Source organism: Engystomops pustulosus, chromosome 5 (genome assembly GCF_040894005.1).
Source record: "Engystomops pustulosus chromosome 5, aEngPut4.maternal, whole genome shotgun sequence".
NCBI lineage: Eukaryota > Metazoa > Chordata > Amphibia > Anura > Leptodactylidae > Engystomops > Engystomops pustulosus.
In genome coordinates, this window is record NC_092415.1 from 137,510,696 (window position 1) to 137,535,718 (window position 25,023).

A 25,023-nucleotide genomic window follows, 5' to 3' on the forward strand; every position below is an offset into this window, starting at 1 on the left:
GAATAAAAAACAGTGACACCACAGTAAGAGGAAGACTTCTAGGCTTCAGGGAAAAATGGCTAGAAATTACATCAAACACCTGGGTCTTAAATATTGTGAACCAAGGATACAAAATATAATTTACCCATCTTCCTCTGTGTCTCCTCCTTATTCCATGTCATCTGCCTCTCATCTGTCAAGAAATGTAATCTTTGTTAATTTTTCTTGCTCTTGGTGAACAGGAATAAAGGATTTATTCTTCTCTCTTCTTGGTAAAAAAGCCAAATGGGAACGCCTCAACAGGTTTATCATCTACAGAAAATTTCGAATGGAATCGGAAAAAAGGAATCGCATCCGATACAAGATTATCTTCTGAACTTCTGTATCTCAGTCAGAGATGCCATGAAGATCCTGGGACTCAGCATGCATCCCTTTGGTGTCCTCGTGCCAAGCCAACACCCAGATACTCCAAAGGTGGATCATATGGTACTGGAACAGGAAATCGTAAAGGTTAGACAAAAAAGTCAACATCCCTTCTACAGTCAAGGAGGATCTTTTATGGTGACTAGAGGAAATAAATCTAAGAAGAGGTGTGTTTTGGGAAAACAATCCATGCATCACAGTTCACAAGGACGCGAGTCAGACGGGTTGGGTAGCGGTGTTCCCTCACTTTGTTCAGGGTTCATGATCAGAAACAGTTGGCAGGAGGTCTTCAAACTACCGGGGAACAACGTGCAGTTTAGGAAACTCTAAGTTCCAACACCACTCACCTGGCCCATCATCACTATCAGACAACACCACAACAGTGTCTTATCTAAAAAGACATGAAGACACTCAATCCCCATCTCTAGCATCCCTGATTCAAGAAATATTTTCCTGGGCAGGCAAACTTGGTGGACTTCCTCAGCCGTAAAGAAATACATATAAACGAGTGGTGTCTAAATTGGGAAAGCATTCACTCTCTAACATCACTATAGGGTACTCCCCAGATAGGCCTATTCGCTACAAAGAAAAATTCCAAATGTCAGCACTACTTTTCGCTGGGTAAAGAGGAGACCAGAGAACATATGGACGCATACTTTCATTCCTGGGACAAACTCCTCTTGCCTATGCCCCCCCCCCACCCTTATTCCCCAGATTGCTAGAGAGAAAATATACCAAGACAAAGACAATCTTCATATGTCTGAAATGGCCTAAAAAGAGCTGGTATCCACTGTTGAAAATGATCCAGTGATCTTGCTGGTGCTAAGGGACCTTCTGCAGTAGGGTCCGATTCAACACCTGGAACCAGGAAGACTACAATTATCAGCATGGATCTTGAATCCGAATACCTAAGATCGCAGGGACTCTCCTCCAGTGTCATAAAAACCCTGAAGGCAACTAGGAAACCAGTCACATTTGCGATCTTACATAAAATATGGAAGAAGGTTACTTCCTTCTGTAGAGCTAAACCTCCATTTCAATCTAACCCAAATATTTACTTTCTTTAAAAAGGACTAGAATTGGGGTTATCTACCAGCACTTTGAAGGTCCAGGTTTCAGTTCTCAGCACCTTCTTTGATCAACCTCTCATCGAGCACGGGTGGGTCAAAAGATTTATCTCTGCAGCCTATAGAATAAAACCAGATTCTTAAGAAAACTCATCGATACTCAACGCTGTAGTCAAATAGCCGTTTGAACCAATGGAAATTTTGAGCATTAAGAATTTAACCTTAAAAACTACTAATTTGATGGTTATCACCTTGGCCAGGAGGTTTGGCGAGCTGAAAGCTTTATCTATTCTTATGTTAGACCTGAATTTGTTCCAAAGGTGGTCTCAGATTTCCACAAGAACCATTAAATCACACTACCATCCTTCTGTGAGAACAAGAATGGCACTCATTGGATGTAAGGCACACAGTTATAAGATACCTACAGGTGACTGAGACTTGGCATGTTGACTCTTACCTAATGATTCAATTCCAGGGAAAGAACAATGAGAGGAAGGAGTATAAGGCAACTATAGCCAGATGTCTGAAAATGGCAATATTTTCTTGGTATGTTATTCAAAAGACTCCAGTACCTTCAGGGTTGAGAGCACATTCAACTCGAGCCGTGTCTACGTCTTGGGCAGAAAAAAGAGGAGCTTTGCTGGAACAGGTCTGCAAGGCTGCAATCTGGGCTACCTCATCCACCTTCTCAAAACAATAGGGCACATTTACTTACCCGTTCCGTCCCGATCCCCGAGGTGTGTTGTCCAACGAGGATTCGGAGCTGCCGTTATTCACCAAGATCGTGCGTCGCTTCCCTGCTCAGGTCCGCCGGAGTTCACCATAGTCTTCCCGGTGCATGCAAGTACATGGCTTGCAACACAATTTTGAATGTTAAATCCCGCGCTTAGTCCAAATCTGTCGGGTTGTCCGGCGGCCACTCTCCCAATTTATGTCGGCGCAATTATGCCTAAATCTGATTGCGTGCGCCAAAAACCCCAGTTAAATGCGGCACAAAATGGAAAAAGTCGGGAAACCTGACGAAAATGCGGTCCGCGGACCCTTAGTAATTGTACCCCATTATTTGTTTAGACTTGCCACTCTCAAAGGACTTATCCTTTGGCAAAAAAGTTTTACAGGCTGTAATTCCTCCCTAAAAATGGGGACTATTCATCTTGCAAGTCTTCAGGTTGGCCATCATGGGGGAAGAAGTGGAAATAGTGAATTAGTTACTCACTGGTAATTCTGTTTCCATTAGTCCACCATGACAGCCTATATATTCTCCCCGCCCCCCCCCCCCCAAATTTTTTCTTTGTTTGCTTTGACTTCACAGGGTCAAATAATTGTATGTGATCAAAACATACTAAATAAAACTTATAACATCTTCCTCAGCTTGGTTATTTTGTAGTCACTGGCGGGAGGATGTGGGAGGGGTCCTTCTAACCTCTTCCTGTCCCTGCAGAGGTCAAGGGGAATCCTCCAGATGGGCCGTCATGGTGGACTAATGTAAACAGAATTACCGGTGAGTGAGTAATTCACTATTGCATGGCCTATCTGAGGGACCTAGTAGTTTAGAGGTTAAAAAAGCAGGTGTGAGATACTCTCTATTAAGTGATAAAACACACTTACTGTGATTAATCAGTGATCACAGAATATGAAAAGTGCTGCAACACAGACTGACCACACTGCCGGGCATGCAACTCCATGCATCATATTGATTTATGTTGGGCAGGGTTTCTGTTTCCCCGATATTCATCAGAGTCAAAACTGTAGGAGTCAGTCCATGACACAATGCTTTTCATGTTCTGTGATTATGGACTTGCCACAAAAAGTGTGTTTTAGTCCTAACACTGTAATGTTATGGTCCTGCATATGTTGTTTAACCCCTAGGCGCACCACAACGTTATACTACGTGCCCGGGGCTACATGCTTAGCGCACTGGGACGTAGTATAACGTCCTGCTTCTGGCACCGGCTCACGAACGGAGCCGGCACCAGAAGCAGCAGCTGTCAGCTGTCTATCACAGCTGACAGCCTGCGCTAACACCTTGTTAACCCCTTACACGCCGCGGCCAAGCATGACCGCGCATGTATGCGCTATGGATCGGATCCCCCGCGCCGCTTACCAGGGGATCCGTTCCACTTCTGGGCAGCTCCGAGGACTGGCATGTGCCTGATCTGCGCGAGCATGCCAGTCAGATTACTCCAGACTGCTCTACAATAAAATAGTATTGTAGAGCAGTGTATTGAACTTGAACCAGCGATCAGAACAAGAGAATCGTTACTGGACCCGCACGGTAAACGCCGGAGGAAAAAACCTGCAAAAACGGCATTTTTAATTAATACCCTATAAAAAATGATTTAAAAAATGTTATGCACTCTAAAATAAGCCCACTCAAAAGAACAACTCTTTTTGCAAAAAATAAGCCCTTAACCAGATTTGTCAGCCGAAAAATAAAAAAAGTTATGCATATGAAAAGATGGTGATGCAAAAAAATAATATACTATTTTTATGGTATGGTTAACGACCAAAAAAAACACATAAAAATTTTCCTAAAAATTGATGATTTTCATTTCCTCCACCAACAAAGAGTTAATAAAATCTCACCAATTAGCTTTGGATGCCCCAAAATTACCTACCAGAGAAGTGCATCTCATGTGGCAAAAGAAATAAGCCCCTATAGGTACACATTAAAAAAAGAAAAAAAACTATAGCCTGTACAATGTGACATAGCAAATCTGATCTGGATGGCGCCTCCTTCCCTTCTATGCCCGGCCGTGCGCCCATACATCAGGTTACCACCACATATGGGGTATCAGTGTACTCGGGAGTCGGGAGCCTTTTTTCATTTAATCCATTGTAAATGTTTAATTTTCCACTCAAAATGAGTGTATTGTGAAAAAATATTACAATTTGCAGACTGCACCTCCATTTTGTTTTAACCCCTATAAAACACACTTCTTAAAAGTGTTTTTTCATACGTTGAGGGGTGTAGTTTCCATAATGGGGTAATTTTATGAGTCTAGCTATTATTTAGGCCTCTCCGTGTCAATTAGAATTTGAGCAGGTCCATCTAAATACGTTTTTTGGTGATTTTACAAAAAATGTGAAAAATGGGTCCGCGTCCTTAAGGTCAAAAGAGGCTGAGTCCCCTAGGGGTTAAAGGTAAATAAATAACAACTAAAAATCTTCATCACTTTTCCTGAAAATATATTGCAATGAAATTGTACTCTAGCAATAAGCTAAATTAAGTTTTTCTGTTATTTATTTATTTATTTTTAGGTATTACATGCAATGCTGTGGAATACCTCAGGGATCCATGTTGTCGGCATTACTTTGTAGCTTATGCTATGGTGACATGGAAAATACATTGTTAAATGGTATACAAAAGCATGGGTAGGTAATGTGCAACAGTTAATGTTTTCTCCTTAATGGGAATCTATCACCAGGGACCTAATTTTCAATAAAGACAGGTTGCAGAAGCCTAGTACACCTACAGCCCACTCTGCCATTGGAAAAGTCCCCTGCACACCACTTGTCATGGGGGTGGCTTAAAGGGAAAAATAATCACATTGCCTGGTGAGTCGCAAGGAACTACTGGGATTATTCCTGGACTGGAAAACTGGCATATAAGCTCTGCTAAATGTCCCCCATAATTCAAGTCTGTCAGTCATTCTCCTCCTGCTATAATAATGAGAATTACATTCAAGAGAACAGCTTTCTTTTACAGCTACAGTACAGTGTTTTTAAAAATGGTTCCCATAAACATTTAGTAATATACATCCCCTACCCTTAGGTTAGAGCACAAGACATAATACTCCTTCCTCAAGTGGACAGTACCTTTTAGCTATGGCATGATTATGTTTTCTGCTATTAGTGTTGTTATCTGTTCAAAGTAAGTATCTTAGACAGATCTTAGACTTAGTTACAATGTCTCCATCTTGCCGTTCAATTTTCTTACTGCCACAACCACATATAGGTAACCATTTTTCTACCGATTTATATTCTTTTACTCAGAGCCAAGTTATCTTTTGACAGGAGGGTTTTCCCAATTGTATTACAAAATTTCCAGCCCCTTATTGGGTAAATTAGCAATTTTTCTACTCTATTCACTTCCACAAAATCAGATTCACTATGTTTATTGTAACCTATTGCTATTTCTTAAGAATCCATTTCTTTACAAAGATGTCCCTTATGAAATCGTAGCCCCATGTAGTTAGATGCATCTCCATTTGCTGCTAAGACCCACAGTTGTAAACCGAAAGGGAAAGTGACAGTGATAGTTACTGTATATACTTGTGAAAACACAAGTCAATAAAAGAAATAAACTTACATATTCACCTTCCGGCGCCCCCGATGCTTAGCTCGGCTCCTCTTCTGTCTTCTCCATGATGCTTCGGTCCCCACAGCTCCTCTTCTGTTTGCTGTAACAGCTGGCAGAGTATGCGCTCTGCTGATGCATACTACAACATCATCAGTGGCCGCATCATAGTGTGCGCCGGTTGGCAAAGAAGAGAAGAGGAGCCGAGCATCAGGACCACCCGAAGGTGAGCATGTAAGTTTATTTTTTTGGGGGACTGTCTGTATACTAAAGCGGACTGGCTACTAAAGGGTGCTGGCTAGCTGTATACTACAGGAGATAGCTGTATACTAAAGGGGGCTGGCATGCTATATACTAAAGGGGGCTGGTTGTATACTACTGGGGCGGGCAGGCTGGCTGTATACTACTGGGGCGGGCAGGCTGGCTGTATACTACTGGGGCGGGCAGGCTGGCTGTATACTACTGGGGCGGGCAGGCTGGCTGTATACTACTGGGGCGGGCAGGCTGGCTGTATACTACTGGGGCGGGCAGGCTGGCTGTATACTACTGGGGCGGGCAGGCTGGCTGTATACTACTGGGGCGGGCAGGCTGGCTGTATACTACTGGGGCGGGCAGGCTGGGCTGTATACTACTGTGGCGGGCGGGCGGCCTGGCTGGCTGTATACTACTGGGGCGGGCGGGCGGCCTGGCTGGCTGTATACTACTGGGGCGGGCGGGCGGCCTGGCTGGCTGTATACTACTGGGGCGGGCGGGCGGCCTGGCTGGCTGTATACTACTGGGGCGGGCGGGCGGCCTGGCTGGCTGTATACTACGCGGGCGGCCTGGCTGGCTGTATACTACGCGGGCGGGCGGCCTGGCTGGCTGTATACTACTGGGGCGGGCGGGCGGCCTGGCTGGCTGTATACTATTGGGGCGGGCGGGCGGGCAGGCTGGCTGTATACTATTGGGGCGGGCGGGCGTCCAGGCTGGCTGTATACTATTGGGGCGGGCGGGCGTCCAGGCTGGCTGTATACTATTGGGGCGGGCGGGCGTCCAGGCTGGCTGTATACTATTGGGGCGGGCTGGCGGGCGTCCAGGCTGGCTGTATACTATTGGGGCGGGCGGGCGGGCGGGCTGGCTGTATACTATTGGGGCGGGCGGGCGGGCGGGCAGGCTGGCTGTATACTATTGGGGCGGGCGGGCAGGCTGGCTGTATACTATTGGGGCGGGCGGGCGGGCAGGCTGGCTGTATACTATTGGGGCGGGCGGGCGGGCGGGCAGGCTGGCTGTATACTATTGGGGCGGGCGGGCGGGCGGGCAGGCTGGCTGTATACTATTGGGGCGGGCGGGCGGGCAGGCTGGCTGTATACTATTGGGGCGGGCGGGCTGGCTGGCTGTATACTATTGGGGCGGGCGGGCAGGCAGGCTGGCTGTATACTATTGGGGCGGGCGGGCGGGCAGGCAGGCAGGCTGGCTGTATACTATTGGGGCGGGCGGGCAGGCAGGCTGGCTGTATACTGGGAGGGTGAGACCAATGGATTTCCCACCCTCGGTTTATACTTGAGTCAATAGGTTTTCCCAGTATTGGTGGTAAAATTTAGGGGCCTCGGCTTATACTCCGGTCGGCTTATACTCGAGTGTATACGGTAGCTATCCTTAGCCATAGATTTCTCCATTTATTTCTTTCTCAAACCTCACCAAGCAGTTTGGATGTTCACTGTTGTTCACATAGAAGTCCAGAGGTGGGATCAGCATTAGTCAGATGTTATATACAGTAGCATATTTTTTGGATATGATGTAAATTATAACTGAGAATCCTCAGTTGTTGATTCCTTTTAATGGCTAACTAAAAAGGTCGATAACAATTAAAAACCATTTCAAATTCTATAATATTATGCAGTAAATATAACATAATTGTAATGTCTTCTTGTACATGGATATTTTTTTTTTTGCTAATTTAATTCACACTGTCTGATAATTGCAGAATTTTCATGAGACTGATTGATGATTTTTTATTGGTAACACCTCACTTGGAACAAGCAAAACTATTTTTAAGGTAAGTTTTAGCAAAAAGCCAAAATTATGAACAGTATGTTAGTGATAAAAAAATGAATTTGAATATTTATTCATAAACCCTTAGGCAGTTGACACAAATCGGAATTTCAACCATAACGATCTCATTTCATCCCGGAGCTGTTGATCTATTAACTATGTAAGACTATTATGTATGCTTTAGAAACAACAGCAAATATGTTGGAGTCTACATGTTGATTAGGTGGTAAAAATTAAAATGCGGTACATTCCAGGCATTTTGGGCCTAGTAAGAAACTACCATCATAATGGGGGCAGGGTGGAGGTGTTAATAAAGCTGAAAGTGTCATGGAACCTGGTTAAATGATTAACATTACCATTATATGTCCTACTAACAAACACAAAGTAAAAATTATATTTGAATTGTGCCAACTGAAAGAAAATGTAATGTCATGCTCTAATACTTTTTCAAGAACTCTTGCAGAAGGAATTCCAGAATATGGCTGCTCAATAAGTATCAACAAAACAGTTGTGAATTTCCCCATTGATGACATTCCAGGATGCTCATCAGTACAGCAGTTGCCAGTTCATTCTTTGTTCCGCTGGTGTGGCCTTTTGCTTGACACAAAAACTTTGGAAGTGTTCTGTGATTACTCAAGGTATCACTAAATTAATGTTTTGCAATTTTATTTTTTCCAGCTGTATTTTTATTGAAAAGAATCTTCAGAGTTATAAAAGAAACAAAGACAAACTTAACAGTGCATTACAGCCCAATAGAAATAACAAAAAGTTGTTTGAAAAGGAGTTTCATTATGGTTTGGTGTTTCACATTCTGAAAGTAACTGATCAGAAACAATATAAACTGATCATACCAACCAAAAGAATAAAGGAGACATGTCATTTGGTTCGCACAGTGAAAGCCGTAAAAACCAAGTAAAAAAAATGGCACAAACGTGTTTTTTAACCAATTTTACTGCATTTAGATTTTTTTTGCTCATTTCCCAGTACATGGCATGGAATATTAAATACATGAAGTGCATTTTGTTACACACAAAACAAGCCCTTCCTTATAGATTTTTGAATTTGGGGGAGTGAGAAATGAAAACGCTAAATCAAAAAAAAGGGCCTCAGCCTTAAGGTGTTAAGCGTGACAGTAAGGCTTCATGCGCACTTATGCCCGCACAGCTACGGGCATACATCAGATGCCATGGAGAGGAGGAGGGGTGACCCTTCCCCTCTCCATTGCAATGCATTATAAACGTCCTGTAACACAGGGAAAGATAGGACATGTCCTATCTTTTTCCTGTGCATGGAGCCACATCTCTCCGTGCTGTCATTGCCAGTCTATGGGGACACATGTATTCCTTGCCGCTGTACATAAGTCCCCCTACGGTCGTATGAATGCGACCTTAGGTGTTCTGTGGCTAATATCTTGCATTTGAGACTAAGGAGATGACTACCTTCATGCTACTTTGATGAAGGAATAGATAAGTGGGAATCTATCTATAATGAAGTCCACAACCAATGCAGAAAAGCAGTACTTTCCAATTGAGAATCAAAAATGTCGCTCCACATTGTGCCGAAAAGGAAGATCCTAAGCGTTTCAAGGTTGGCAGTCCCTCCCAAACGTAGTTTATACTGTCGTTATTAATCCATTCCATTAGATCCTGCCTTTAGGTGAAAAACACCCATCCATATAAACGAAACGGTAGACAAGCCAATCGTGGAGATCACCAAGGTTAAATAAGAAAAGTATTTACTATAGAAATAATCACCAACATCGTTTTAAAATGCACATATTATGTTAAAAACTTCCAAAGAACGCCAAAGCACCTCGCCTAAGGGCCTAACTGCGACGTGCTTTAGCATTAGTTTTTTTTCTTGACATTTTGTACATCAAGTTAGTGGGAAATTTTGGTTCATATATTTAGCATTTATTTATGAAAAAGGTGAATTTGGTAAACATTTTGAAAAAATTAGCTGTTGTTGGTCTTATTACCAAAATTAGTTACTAGCTAACATTTACCATATCTTAGCTTTGTGTTGGGGTCATTTTCTAAGTGTCCTTTTGTTTTATTAAGATGCTAGAAAGATTATAAATCAAACAGCTTTCTATGAAAATTGCAAGAAAATGTAAGAATCCATTATTTTACCCGGTTAAGGACCGTCCCTTTTTTGTTTTTTCATTTCCATTTTTCACTCCCCACCTTCAAAAATCTATAACTTTTTTTTTATTTTTACACGTAAAGAGCACTGTAATGGCTTGTTTTCTGCATAACAAATTGCACTTCACGGTGATGGCATTGAATATTCCACGCCGTGTACTGGGAAGCAGGAAAAAAATTCCAAATGCAGTGAAATGATGAAAAGACGCATTTGCGCCGTTTTCTTGTGGGCTGGGATTTTACTTCTTTCACTGCGTTCAAAACACAACCAAAATGCCACGTGTGAACCTGGCTTCCGGTACCACAAACCCTTTTACCCAGAGAAAACTGTTTATCATGGGGCAGTTTAACCTCTTGCCACTGATGGACTTTTTCCATTTTACTTTCTGTTCATCGCTCACCACTTCAAAAATCAATAACTTTTTATTTTTCCATGTACAGAGCTGTACACTCACCGGCCACTTTATTAGGTACACCATGCTAGTAACGGGTTGGACCCCCTTTTGCCTTCAGAACTGCCTCAATTCTTCGTGGCATAGATTCAACAAGGTGCTGGAAGTATTCCTCAGAGATTTTGGTCCATATTGACATGATAGAATCACACAATTGCCGCAGATTTGTCGGCTGCACATCCATGATGCGAATCTCCCGTTCCACCACATCCCAAAGATGCTCTATTGGATTGAGATCTGGTGACTGTGGAGGCCATTTGAGTACAGTGAACTCATTGTCATGTTCAAGAAACCAGTCTGAGATGATTCCAGCTTTAAGACATGGCGCATTATCCTACTGAAAGTAGCCATCAGATGTTGGGTACATTGTGGTCATAAAGGGATGGACATGGTCAGCAACAATACTCAGGTAGGCTGTGGCGTTGCAACGATGCTCAATTGGTACCAAGGGGCCCAAAGAGTGCCAAGAAAATATTCCCCACACCATGACACCACCACCACCAGCCTGAACCGTTGATACAAGGCAGGATGGATCCATGCTTTCATGTTGTTGACGCCAAATTCTGACCCTACCATCCGAATGTCACAGCAGAAATCGAGACTCATCAGGCCAGGCAACGTTTTTCCAATCTTCTACTGTCCAATTTTGATGAGCTTGTGCAAATTGTAGCCTCCGTTTCCTGTTCTTAGCTGAAAGGAGTGGCACCCGGTGTGGTCTTCTGCTGCTGTAGCCCATCTGCCTCAAAGTTCGACGTACTGTGCATTCAGAGATGCTCTTCTGCCTACCTTGGTTGTAACGGGTGTCGATTTGAGTCACCATTGCCTTTCTATCAGCTCGAACCAGTCTGCTCATTCTCCTCTGACCTCTGGCATCAACAAGGCATTTCCGCCCACAGAACTGCCGCTCACTGGATGTTTTTTCTTTTTCGGACCATTCTCTGTAAACCCTAGAAATGGTTGTGCGTGAAAATCCCAGTAGATCAGCAGTTTCTGAAATACTCAGACCAGCCCTTCTGGCACCAACAACCATGCCACGTTCAAAGGCACTCAAATCACCTTTCTTCCCCATACTGATGCTCGGTTTGAACTGCAGGAGATTGTCTTGACCATGTCTACATGCCTAAATGCACTGAGTTGCCGCCATGTGCTTGGCTGATCAGAAATTAAGTGTTAACGAGAAGTTGGACAGGTGTACCTAATAAAGTGGCCGGTGAGTGTATGAGGGCTTGTTTTCTGCATAACAAATTGTACTTCCTAGTGACGGTAATTTATATTCTATGCAGTGTACTGGGAAGTAGAAATGAAATTCAAAATGCAATAATTTGATAAGAAACCACATTTGCATTATTTTCTTGTGGGCTCTGTTTTTACATCTTTCACTGTGTGCTCCAAATGGCATCTCTAATATATTTTTCAGTTTGGTACAATCACAGGCATACCAAAGTAATATAGGTGGGATTAGGTGTTAATAGATTTAAAAAAAAAAAAAAAAAAAAAAAAAAAAAAGAAAACCTTTTTAACTGAAAAAAAAAAAATCTTCATTTTGCCATAGTCTGACTACAATAACTTTTTCATACTTAGGAGTATGGAGTTGGTTAAGATATCATTTTTTTTCCAGAACTAGCTAACATTTTCAATGCTTGGGGACTGTGCCCCCTTTTGATCACTTTTTATAAAAAATTTTATGCATTGCAGAACACGAAAAAAGTGGCGATTTGTACATTTGGGCACATTCTTCAGTTCAGAAGGTTCAACGCCATGAATATCTGTTTTTATATTTTTATAGACGCAGTGATACCTAATATTCTGTGTTTTCTTTTACTGTTTTCCACATTTTTCAATTATATATTGTTTTATATTTTTTACGGACTTTTGGGACATTTTATTGAATTTGAATTTTTATTTTTGTGGGTTTTTTTTTTTTACCTTCCTAGCATATGAACTAGTGATCACATGCATTGGCTGACAGGCAGACTGCACAGTGTTATATGTTATATGTTTACAAACACAACACCTAAGCCACAAAGAAAAATCCCTTTGACTACTATGAGTCCCTGTCTGTAGATCTTTAACTTTTTCTTTGTTAGTGTCATTGTTCATTACTAATTTTAAAGAGAATAAAGTTATTAGTTTTATGGGAAACAATAAACTGCTCCCAAGTACTTGACCAATGGGTCTTAGTGAGGCAATTTCCAGGCCTTTTTTTGTGAATTATAAATATTGATGAGGACCCAGTCAAACACTCATCCACAATTTGCCTTTAGGTCTCGGTGCACAACTATACACATAATCACACACACAGGTCTGGTATACACACATAAGGAACACACAGTGCACAACTATACACATAATCACACACACAGCTCTGCTATACACTCACCGGCCACTTTATTAGGTACACCATGCTAGTAACGGGTTGGACCCTCTTTTGCCTTCAGAACTGCCTCAATTCTTCGTGGCATATATTCAACAAGGTGCTGGAAGCATTCCTCAGAGATTTTGGTCCATATTGACATGATGGCATCACACAGTTGCCGCAGATTTGTCGACTGCACATCCATGATGCGAATCTCCCGTTCCACCACATCCCAAAGATGCTCTATTGGATTGAGATCTGGTGACTGTGGAGGCCATTTGAGTACAGTGAACTCATTGTCATGTTCAAGAAACCAGTCTGAGATGATTCCAGCTTTATGACATGGCGCATTATCCTGCTGAAAGTAGCCATCAGATGTTGGGTACATTGTGGTCATGTTGGGTACATCGTGGTCATAAAGGGATGGACATGGTCAGCAACAATACTCAGGTAGGCTGTGGCGTTGCAACGATGCTCAATTGGTACCAAGGGGCCCAAAGAGTGCCAAGAAAATATTCCCCACACCATGACACCACCACCACCAGCCTGAACCGTTGATACAAGGCAGGATGGATCCATGCTTTCATGTTGTTGACGCCAAATTCTGACCCTACCATCCGAATGGCGCAGCAGAAATCGAGACACTTCAGACCAGGCAACGTTTTTCCAATCTTTTACTGTCCAATTTCGATGAGCTTGTGCAAATTGTAGCCTCAGTTTTCTGTTCTTAGCTGAAAGGAGTGGCACCCGGTGTGGTCTTCTGCTGCTGTAGCCCATCAGCCTCAAAGTTCGACATACTGTGCGTTCAAAGATGCTCTTCTGCCTACCTTGGTTGTAACAGGTGGCAATTTGAGTCACTGTTGCCTTTCTATCAGCTCGAACCAGTCTGCCCATTCTCCTCTGACCTCTGGCATCAACAAGGCATTTCCGCCCACAGAACTGCCGCTCACTGGATGTTTTCTTTTTCGGACCATTCTCTGTAAACCCTAGAGATGGTTGTGCGTGAAAATCCCAGTAGATCAGCAGTTTCTGAAATACTCAGACCAGCCCTTCTGGCACCAACAACCATGCCACGTTCAAAGGCACTCAAATCACCTTTCTTCCCCGTACTGATGCTCGGTTTGAACTGCAGGAGATTGTCTTGACCATGTCTACATGCCTAAATGCACTGAGTTGCCGCCATGTGATTGGCTGATTAGAAATTAAGTGTTAACGAGCAGTTGGACAGGTGTACCTAATAAAGTGGCTGGTGAGTGTACACACGTAACTAGCACATTGGGTACTACTGTTCACATTAGCACACACACAGCTCTGCTATACACACATAAGGAATACGCTGGGCACTACAATACACATAAACACATGCACAACTCTGCTTTACACAAATAAGGAACAAACAAGGTACTACAGTTCACATAAACACACACACACAGCTAGTACACCTGGTACTATTGTCCACACAAACTTACACACAGCTCTGCTGTACACACATAAAGGATACACTGAGCACTACTGTACACATAATTATACACACATAAGGTACACATTGTGTACTGCTGTACACATAAACACACACATAGGCCTGCTATACGCATAAGGAAAACAGTGGTTACTACTGTACACATGAATCCACACACAGAATCCTCCCTCCCCTCCTCTTCTTCATAACCTGTCCCAGTTGCAGCATGTTGGCAGTATCGGGACCTTCAGTGGTGTAGACGCATGATTCTGACATCACTACAGGTCCTGTAGGCAGTGAGTAGGCATGTTGGGATTCCCAGGAGAGGAAGAGAGCAGTGTGGAGGCTCTGCGGTCTGGGGGGTCTGGCGCTGCTGGATCCTCCTGACATTCGGTCTATAAGACACAGGCACTTTTTAGCAAGATTTCTTCTTGCTAAAGTGTGCGTTGTATAGTCTGAAAAATAACATAAAGGCATATAACTTAATAATAAGTTGTTCCAACATCTATTCATGTTTTACAGCTTTTCCTGTACATCTGTTCGTTCGAGTTTGTCTTTTTGTCACAGTTCTAAGGCTGGAGAAAATTTAAGAAATAAACTGTTGAATGTCCTCCGACTTAAATGTCACAGCCTCTTCCTTGACCTTCAGGTAAGTTTGGTTTCCTCTATGGAAGTTTGCTCATTTCATCCAAACCAGAGGCAAATGGAAAGACCTATATGATAGAAAAAAGCCTTGATCCAGCACAACATGGGTTGGCAGTAAAATAAACTATTTTCCCATATTAAAATAGACAAAACAACATGGAAAAAGAGCCAAGCAACACAGACCGCTGTGTCTTTATCAAGGTCTGAACACATGATTGAGGCACCAGCTGATGGTAGAAGGAGTTTCTCTCCTCTATTTAAATTGTGTATGGGATTGCATTGTATTCAGGCTCCCAATGCCGCACCTTCATCGGGTTTCCTGAATATTTCCGATTTGCGGCAAATTGACCCGGGATTTTGGCGCACGCAATCAAATTGTGGCGCATCGGCGCCGGCTTTCACACCAAAGAAATCGGGGTGTGTGGAAAAACCGCGGAATTTAAAAAAATAATTTGTGTTGCAAGATCTGCACCAGGACGAAGAAGGTGAACTCCGACGGACCTCGGCACAGCAGCGACGCCTGGGCGCATGACCTTAGTGAATCCCGTCAGACCCGATCGGCATCGAACAACGCGCCGCGGGATCGCAACTGGACTGGGTAGGTAAATCTGCCCCAGTGTGTCAGAACGTGTCTGTCTGTGATGCTTGGCTGTTATTCCATGGTATTTTGTTTATTTTAATATGAGAAAATAAAGAAGAGTTAATTTTACTGCCAACCCACATCTTGCTGGATCAATGCTTTTTCTACAAGTAGTTCTACGTTTGGTCAGGCTTCAGATCAGTTCCTGTGCACCGTATGTAGAAGACTTTTGGGAAAATCGTTGTTGATCAGAGCCACATTTAGAGGAACAATCCGTGCCTTTATTGTCTTTCTGACGTAGACCTATCTTATAGGTTCTCCTGATGGAGAGGCAGTTATAACCCAAGCTCATGGTTTCTAAAGATCTCTAAAATTTCTTTTACTTTTTCTTTTAATTCTCTAGCTTAACAGCCTGCGAACCGTGCACATTAATGTCTACAAGATTTTGTTACTTCAGGCATACAGGTATGTATTATAATTTGACTTTTACCCCTTCATGAAAACCATACAGCTATATATGTCCTTATTGCATATACCCCGTACAGATGGCTTATGTATATTGCATTATACTGGCCCACTTCAAATGGCCATATAGTCTAAACTATGGCACCTAAAAACAGATTTGTCATTCTAAAGAGGAGAATCTCTCCTTTAATATCACCTCAGGATTGTATTTGTTGCTGCCACAGAACTATAGATATCCACTGTTGCAGTCAAAAATGTGATTGTTCTATTCAGCTCACCAACCCGGACTGTAATTTTAATCATGGCTATCTATACTGGTGCATTATTAAAGGGGAGATCTCGTGGGAGCATGGCGAGCCGCAGACAGTTACAAGCTAGCTAAGCTCCGCTGCGGGCAGTTATCATTCTGACTATTATCCTGATTCAGATGTAGCCTGCCGGTCTAGATTGAATCCCCTTCACCCACCTGTGTGCCTGACAGGGTACTGCATTTTGATCTATTTGGAAGATGTTCGGCTGCGATCAGTTGGAGAGAAGTTCGGCTCTCCTGCATTCCTGCTCCTGCCTTGCACCTGGTCTTTGACACTACTGCAGCCACGGCTTGTTTTTGTCACAAGACATTGCAGCACAAGACATAACCAGGTGCCATCTCGGGTTGCTCTTGTGGGGAGCAGCTACCTTGTCCTTGCTGGCAGAAAGGGTACAGCTTTGTTGTGAGGGAGAGCCATCTTCACCTGGTCCTCCCGTCATGTTGGGAGCACCACATGTAGCGAGGTGAGAAGCGGAGCTCCATGCCGGCCCCATAGGGAGCAATCATCCCTAGAGATCTCCCTAGTAATGAAGCAATAATCACTGATGACTGTCCACGCTCTTCTGCTCATCTTTCTGCAACTGACTGCTGCAGTCTCCCAGGTGCAATAGGGGAAAGGAGTTTGGTGGCCCCATTCAGGAAGGGCCAGATTATTTTATAGGCTGTACCTGTCGAACACAGTAGAATAATAGTGGGAGTGCATTCTGGCCCATAACAGAAGGAGCTGACACAATAGGGGGAATGCCCCTCTATTCTTCCTGTCCCCACCAAACAGAAGGTATATAGGTGAAGTGAAAAGGCCAGAATAGGGATCAATGGGGACCACCATAGTTGGTCCATTTTTAACCCTTTTCTGCCTGCTGTTAGGTATTGAATTCTCTGCAAGTTGTTTAGGACTAGATTATCCTTGTGCTTTGTGGCAGTGAAAGTATTACTAATACTCTGCTGCTACGTGGAAGTGCCCAGAGCATATCCAACTTATGAATGGACTCTAATTACCAACTCTTACAAATGTCAATGGTCTTCAGTGGTCTTTGTGGGCCACAATTCCAGGGTGAATAGTTTCTTAGAGCCTCTGATGGCTGCAGAATTTTGTCATATTTATGAACAAATATAACAAAACCTACAGTGAAACAATTATTCTCATAACATATTGTGCTTGGCAATATAGTAAATTTTTTTTCTATCCCTTGATTAACATGGGTCTTGTGATCAGGCTCATGTGGGAGCATCTCTTTAGTGGACTTCTCTATATTTCCAGCATGGGTGGAGGGAAGTTGGCACCTTGTTTCTGCTCATATGTATCCGCTTGCCTTTATCTTCCCATACCCCTTTAATTGTCCGCTACAGATCCCATAAAATGGTGTGACAATGTGCTATTTCAGCTATTGCTCAGCAGGTACTAATATGTCATGTCATTGGGGGCGTGGATTGTGGTTTGTGCAGCGGACCTCCGCTTTCCCACGTCCTTAAATGCTGGTGCCGAAACCATAAGTCACTACTTAATTGTTGTCCATATGTATGATCAGTCCACAGTTGTACTGTATGAGTTTGTTTGGCTGTTTATGTTGGACGTGTTTGTGGTCTTTCTTTTTTCTTTGTATTCTACACAAATGATGTGGCAGTTGTGATTTCAATCTTTCTGCTTATTTATATATTTGTTGGACACTCCCAATAAAATGAGTTAAAAAAAAGAAAGGGGGATTTCTCCTGTAATTCTATGTGCAAAGGTTAAGAAGATATAAATGTTAGAAGTGGGCACCCCTCCATCCTGTCGGCTAAAGGTAAAATGGAGAAGGAGCTACAGGGAGATAGAGTAAACATATTGTAAAAGTACATGCATACTCTGCACCTGTAGCTAATTCCTGGAAAGGTTGACGGATTGACGACCATACATTTTTTCAACATATCATGTTAAAGGTTTATTAAATTTAACTAAATCTTAAAAAACTTAATTCGGAAAATGACAAAAAAAATCATGTTTTTACCCCCCATATTTTTAATTTGTCTAATTCTATAAAGAAAAAAATGTAACAAAATTATCACGTCATTAAAAAAAAAAATAGGTAAAAATTGTTATTTGTAAAGATGCTACAAATATGTCATAATTTAACCCCTTAAGGACGCAGGGTTTTTTCGCTCATTTCTCGCTCTCCACCTTCAAAAATCCACGTTCTTGTGGGCTCAGTTTTTACGACTTGTGCACTCAAAATAACAGCTCAGCTTTATTCTTTGGTTCGGTGCGATCGCGGTGATACCAAATTTATATAGGTTTTATTGTGTTTTAATACATTTTCAAAAATTAAACGAATGTGTACAAAAAAGAAAATAAATTTTTTACCATCTTCTGAACTTTTTCATACTTTGGCGCACGGAGCTGTGTGAGGTGTCTTTTTTTGCGAAATGAGCCGACGTTTTCATTGCTACCATTTTGAGGTCTGTGCGACATATTGATCATTTTTTTATTCCATTTTTTATGTGATGTAAAAAGGTGTAAAAGTCGCATTTCGGACATTTTGGGCGCCATTTCCCGTCTCGGAGGTCACCGCCGGCCGTAACCGTTTTTATATTTTGATAGATCGGGCATTTGGGAACACGGCGATACCTAATGTGTCTGTGATTTTTACTGTTTATTATGTTTGTTTTATATCAGTTCTAGGGAAAGGGGGGTGATTAGAATTTTTAATATTTTATACATTTTTTTTTCTTTTTTAAACTTTTTTTTTTTTCTTTTTTTTTTTTTTCACTATTTTCTAGACCATCTAGGGTACATTAACCCTAGATGGTCAGATCGTTCCTACCATATACTGCAATACTTCTGTATCGCAGTATATGGCATTTCTGCACACTATACATTACAATGAGCCATAGGCTCATTGTAATCGATGTGCAGAAGCCATGTATCCTCGGGTCAAACGAAGACCCGAGGCTACCATGGCAACCAATCGCCACCCCCCCCGATGACTTTACCGGCGGCAACGGAGGGGTTAATAGCCGCGTGCAGGAGTGGGGGGGTGTCGGACAATCCGACTGATTCGGACTACATCGGGAAGAAGATGTTGGTGGACCTGCGCGGGGAAGTGACACATATCGGGCGTCCAATCTACGTGAATCGCGGCAGAGTTCCTCCTCGTCGGACATTCCGGATCAGGGATCGCCCAGGGACCGGGTAAGTAAATTTGCCCCTTTATGTCACACATAGGGGAAACACAATAGAAAAAATAATTCTGTGGGTTTGATTGTTCTTAGAACACTGTCCCTACAGTGTTTCTGTAGAACGACGCATTTGTTTTTCTATTTGCACTGGAAACTAGTGTTGTCTCGCAGTAAAGAAGCTCTCACATGACATAAAAGGAAGCACACTAGTAGAAAATTACCTTTTTACATTGGTTAAATGTTGTATATGTAAAGATATGTTCACTAATTGGTAAAACTGCTCATTTTTTTTTTTCTTGTAGGTTCCATGCATGTGTTATACAGCTTCCATTTAATCAGAGCATAAAGAATAATCCATTGTTCTTCCTGACTGTAATTTCTGATATGGCACTTTGTTTCTACATGATTTTCAAAGAAAAAAATAAAGGTAAGTTGTTTCCTACATCTTTATCCCAAGTGTTTTTTTTTTCCACAATATATTTGTAACTCTTTTATATAGTTCAAAGATTTATTGTTTTATTAGGGCAATAGGGTTGGTATGTCTTGATCACCACCAAGATGGAAGTGTTCATGTGTCCTAACAGCCTGGTGCAGTATCTAAAGAGTTACCAATCAATGCACTGACTGCCTGTCTCCTTCTGTATTCACTTTAAAATATTAACCCTTACCCACAAAGCTCTAAATAATGCTCCACCTCCCTATCTCTCTTCTCTCATCTCAGTCTATTGCCCAAACCGTTCTCTTCGATCTTCCAGTGATATTAATCTTTACCTTAATTTGAACCTCTCACGCACATCTCCAGGACTTCTCCCTACTTGCACCAACTCTCTGGAATGTATTTACTCAGTTTCTCAGACTAAAACCCACCCCACAAAGTTTCAAAAGTGCTCTTAAGACCCATCTGTTTAGGCAAGCCTATCACACTCGCTAACTGCATGAAATGTCAACTCTCCCTTTACTAATCCATCCCATGTCCTCCTCCTGTCGTTTATCCGGCAAACACCAGATATATTCCAAGCTCCAGGCTTCTTCACTTTCACCTTGGACCTTGTCAATAAGATGGAGGCTGATGGCTGGTTCAAGCAGGAGAATTTTTATTTATTAAATTATTTTTAAAATTCATTTACATTGTTCCCTTATAAAGAATGGCTGGACAATTATACAATCTCTTTTACCTCTTGTGTTACCCCCTCATCCTCATAGACTGTAAGCTCTTGCGAGCAGCGCCCTCACTTCTATTGTTCCATATGACTGTTTACTCTTTAATGTAATATTATATTTGTATATGTCCCCTATGATTTGTAAAGTGCTATGGAATTTGATGGCGCTATATAAATAAAGATTAGGCTACATTCACACACATGTATGGGGGGCGAATATATGGCCGACGTATGTACGGCCGATATACGTCCCCCATACACTTCTATGGCTCACGGCCCTGTACCGGAGAGGTACGGTGCAGCACACGTGCTGCACCGTACCACTTCGTAGCCCGGGAAAAGATAGGACATGTACTACGGTACGGCGGGCATACATCGTGTGAATGTAGCCTTACTTTTATTATAATTGCTATTACCAGCCATGTCGAACACTACAGACTCCCACCCAGTGTGAAGAAGTCTCCGGAGCCTTCTCCATAAATTCTGACAACATGATGTTATGGTGTCGGGAAGGGGCTATCCTATATTTCTCTGCATGTAACAATGTGTATTCTTCTGCAGGTTTTATTCTTGGATCCAAAGATGCCTCTGGACCATTTCCCTTTGAATCAGCTCAATGGCTTAATTGTCATGCATTTATTACAAAGTTGTCCAAGCACAAGTTAATGTACAAGACCCTACTTGTCCCTCTTCACCATTGTAAGTGGCTGGAATATGATCTATTCCCTAGATTATAGATTGTGGTATGTGAAGTTTATCCCTGTTCTATACAGGATTAAAGGAAACCTACCGAGCACCAGCTCAGGGTTCTTTCATTAGTGTCCTAAACCGCTGTATCGCGGTTTAAACACTTTTTAATCTTTACAGCCGAAGGAGCTTCGGCACACCAAGTGCGCAACTCCCCGGCATATCATATTTAGTCGCGCGCATGGTGGGCCGAGCGCGTACCACCGTGCGCCGAAGCAGCTTCGGCTATAAAGATTAAAAAGTGTTTAAACCGCGATACAGCGGTTTAGGACACTAATGAATGTAAGCTCCGGCACCAGCTCACCCTGAGCTGGTGCTCGGTATATGCATCTTACACCTACCACCTCAAGTGGTAGGTTTCCTTTTAAGGCTTGGATTGTAAGCATTTAACCCTAAAAATAGAAAATTTACTAAATATTTTCTCTACTGTAGGCAAAAGACAGCTTTCTAAAAGTCTCCCAACTGAAACACTTGGCCTTTTAAAAGAACTTACGGATATATCCCTTCACAACGATTTTTCAACAATACTGGACTAATTGAAATGATATAATATTACTCAATGCTTAAGAGCATTTAACTGTGAATGTGTAAATAAAGTTGTTGTCTGCTGAGATCTGATGATTTTGTTATATTTCCTTATGTGAAGGTCCTGGAGTACACTTATCCCCTTTCAGTTTTAACATGTTTTTTTTAATTCTCTGTTTATGGAGCCATATGAGGGCTTGTAACATTAAACATTACCTTTCTAAAAATCTCTAGTTGGAAGCCTGCCCTGAGAGGCAACACATTTGGTTGAAGGATGTTCTACACATATCACTGAGCTTTTGGTGTCACTAATAAGAATGGTATACAATGACTCCCCAGATCATCACATCAGCAATTGGCGCCACAGCAAAGGCAGTATTAAAGTTCTCACGTAATGCCCTTATTCACTACCCACATAACAATTTTGAGCAGAGAGGAATTGTACATCCTCTTGTGACAAGACTCCGAGTTTAATGCACAACACATGTAATTATTAACTAATCTGCCTGAGACGTAGCTTCTTTTTTGTCAATGAGTGTACATATAATCACACCTTCAAAAACAGCAGATGTGTATATAAGGATAATGCCTCATTCAAAAAAATCACACAGTAATTATAAACATTTGAAAATCCCCCACAACAGAAACACCACTAACATCAAAATGTGGCTACAGACTTGGCAAGTAAAATCTACCGTATGCTAGATCAATGTGCAAAACATTTTAAATATAGCAGAGAAATTGTATACATAAAAAACGTAATTGTTAAAGGGGTATTCCCATGAAGACAAGATTCTTGAATATACTGAGGATAATAATAACACATTCTGTAATTCACGTTTATTAACAAAAATAAAGCATTTCACAGATAAAATTCCAACCTGTCTCTATCAGTCCTGCTGTAACAATTTTGGTTGCTCCTGGATTCAACCGTAAATCTTCTGATTTTTATGGTTGTTCATGGCAGATCCTTCTCGTGAATTGTTTCTTCTGTCTGCAGGATACAATCTGCTCTCGGCCCCTCCCCTCGCCATTACAACCTGTAATTTGGGAAAAAATTTAGAAAAATTCTTTATTTTTAAAGTTCTAAATTCTCTACTTTCGAAGCAGATAATTATAGCACCCAAATTAATTGATGGCTTACATTTCCAAAATGTCTGCTTTATGTTGCCATGGTTTTTAAAGATTCCACATATTTTACTCGAATGTTATGAGGCTTAGAATTTGGGTTCCATTTTTCACATTTGACTGTGAGAGGCCTAGATGATAGCTAGACTCCTAAATTACCCCATTATATAAACTATACATTATGTAAACTATATGTATGCAAAAGCACTTTTAAGAAGTTTTAAACCCTTTAGGTATTTTTAGGGGTAAAAACAAAATGGAAGTGCGTTCTACCAATTGTAATATTTCTGGACAATACATTCAGTTTGTGAAGTCTTTTTTCATTTAGTCCATTGTAAATGTTTGATTTTCTGCCCAAAGTTTGTGCCAATACCCCATATGTGGTGGTAACTTGCTGTATGGGCACATAGCCGGGCATAGAATAGAAGAATTCAGCATCCAGAAAAGAATTGCATTATCAAATTGTACGGGCTGTGTGGACACATAGGGGGTTATTTTTTTGCCACACGAGATGCACTTTTCTGTTACATAATTTTGGGGCATTATTTTTATTCTTTCGGTTGCCTTTGTTATGGAGATACCTCATTTATATAGACACCCCCCCCCCTCCCAAATTTACTGAATACAAACTAATTTAGAGAAATCTTGTTCATTTTAGCATCGCCATCTTTTCAGATGCACAACTATTTATTTTTTGGGCTGGCAAATCTGGTTAAGGGTTAGGTTGGTGCCGGTGTCGGGCTGTGATATCACACCTTACACGCCACGGTCAAGCATGATGCCTCCTGCCACTGTCCTCGGATCCAGCGAGTGACCCGAGGCTTCCGGCTCCTCTTCTCGCCAGCTTCTGCCTTCCTGGCAAGACCCGGCTGTAAGTAACTGAACATGCTCAGTAACTTACACTATACACTGCAATACATCGGATGATCGCTTGTTCAAGCCAAAGGATGGAAAATGTAAAAAAAAAAACAAAAAATTTTTTTTAATAATAATTCAATAAAATAAAAATCCCATAATGCAAACAAAGTATATAAAACACAAAAAAAAAATGTACATATTTTGTATCACTGCGTCCGTATTAATCCGTACAATAAATCTAAATCAATATTGAACCAGCTCGGTGAACGATGTAAAAATTGAGCAAAGATAAGAAAAAACTATATAAATGAGGTATCACTGCAATCGTAGTGAACCAGAGACTAAAGATAAAATATTATTTTTATGTTGTGGGGGGGGGGGGGGGGGAGTGCTAAAAATCCAAAATAAAAATTAATGATTTTGTTTGTGTCCCCCTTGAAATGATTAATAAAATCTCATGAATAAGCTATAGACCCCCAAAATGAATTTATCTATTAATTGTATTGTATTGTAAATAATAAGCTTTCATATGTTCGCATTAACAAAAAAAAATAAAATTTATAGCTTGTACAATGTGACAATACAAATCTGCTGTGAATAGCGCTGCTTTGCAGAGCGGTTCATCATTTAATTTATTATGAAACTGTCAGTTTTGGCCTAAATTAATGTATTTTCCAAAAAAATTCTAAAGTTTCTAAATCGCAGGTACATATTGTTTTTACCCATGTGAAAACTTAAAGGGTTAATAGACTCAATAGAAGTTGTTTTACATACATTGAGGGGTGAACCTTTTCATTTATGGGGTTTTACTATTATTTAGGCCTTTCAAAGTCACTTGAAAGCTCCGTTATCCCTCAAAATGTGAGTTTTGGCAATTTTCATGAAAATGAGAAAAATCGCACCTAAAGTTCTGCACCTCATAACATCCTAGAAAAATGACAGGACGCATAAAATATCTTCTTAACATAAAGAAGAAATTTCGTAAATGTTAATTATCAAGCTTTTTGGGTAGTTTTTCCTGTCTGGAAAGCAGAACATTTCCAACTTGGAAAATGAAGAATTTTTACACACTTTTGCCAAATTTTCACTTTTTTTTCAGAACGAAACGCAAAACTTATCACATAAATTTTACAACTAACATGAAGTACAATGTGTCACGGGAAAACATTCTCAAAATCGCCTGGATATATTAAAGCCTTCCGAAGTTATAACCCATTATCGTGAGACAGGGCAGATTT

General features: G+C 41.5%; 1 protein-coding gene across 4 annotated transcripts in view; it reads left to right on the plus strand.

The window, feature by feature from the left end:
- Positions 1 to 21,885, plus strand: part of TERT (telomerase reverse transcriptase) — an 83,036-nt gene extending 61,151 nt beyond the window's left edge. The window contains exons 9-17 of one of the 4 annotated variants that reach the window (XM_072153133.1): positions 4,731 to 4,844; positions 7,733 to 7,804; positions 7,889 to 7,960; positions 8,253 to 8,438; positions 14,734 to 14,860; positions 15,840 to 15,901; positions 19,670 to 19,794; positions 21,089 to 21,226; positions 21,707 to 21,885. In XM_072153133.1, the coding sequence (XP_072009234.1) occupies positions 4,731 to 4,844; positions 7,733 to 7,804; positions 7,889 to 7,960; positions 8,253 to 8,438; positions 14,734 to 14,860; positions 15,840 to 15,901; positions 19,670 to 19,794; positions 21,089 to 21,226; positions 21,707 to 21,810 (1,000 nt within the window). In that variant the 3' untranslated portion in view covers positions 21,811 to 21,885. The remainder of the gene's footprint in view (positions 1 to 4,730; positions 4,845 to 7,732; positions 7,805 to 7,888; positions 7,961 to 8,252; positions 8,439 to 14,733; positions 14,861 to 15,839; positions 15,902 to 19,669; positions 19,795 to 21,088; positions 21,227 to 21,706) is intronic. The other 3 variants (XM_072153135.1, XM_072153134.1, XM_072153136.1) reach the window with 3 other exon arrangements.
- Positions 21,886 to 25,023: the final 3,138 nt, after the last annotated feature.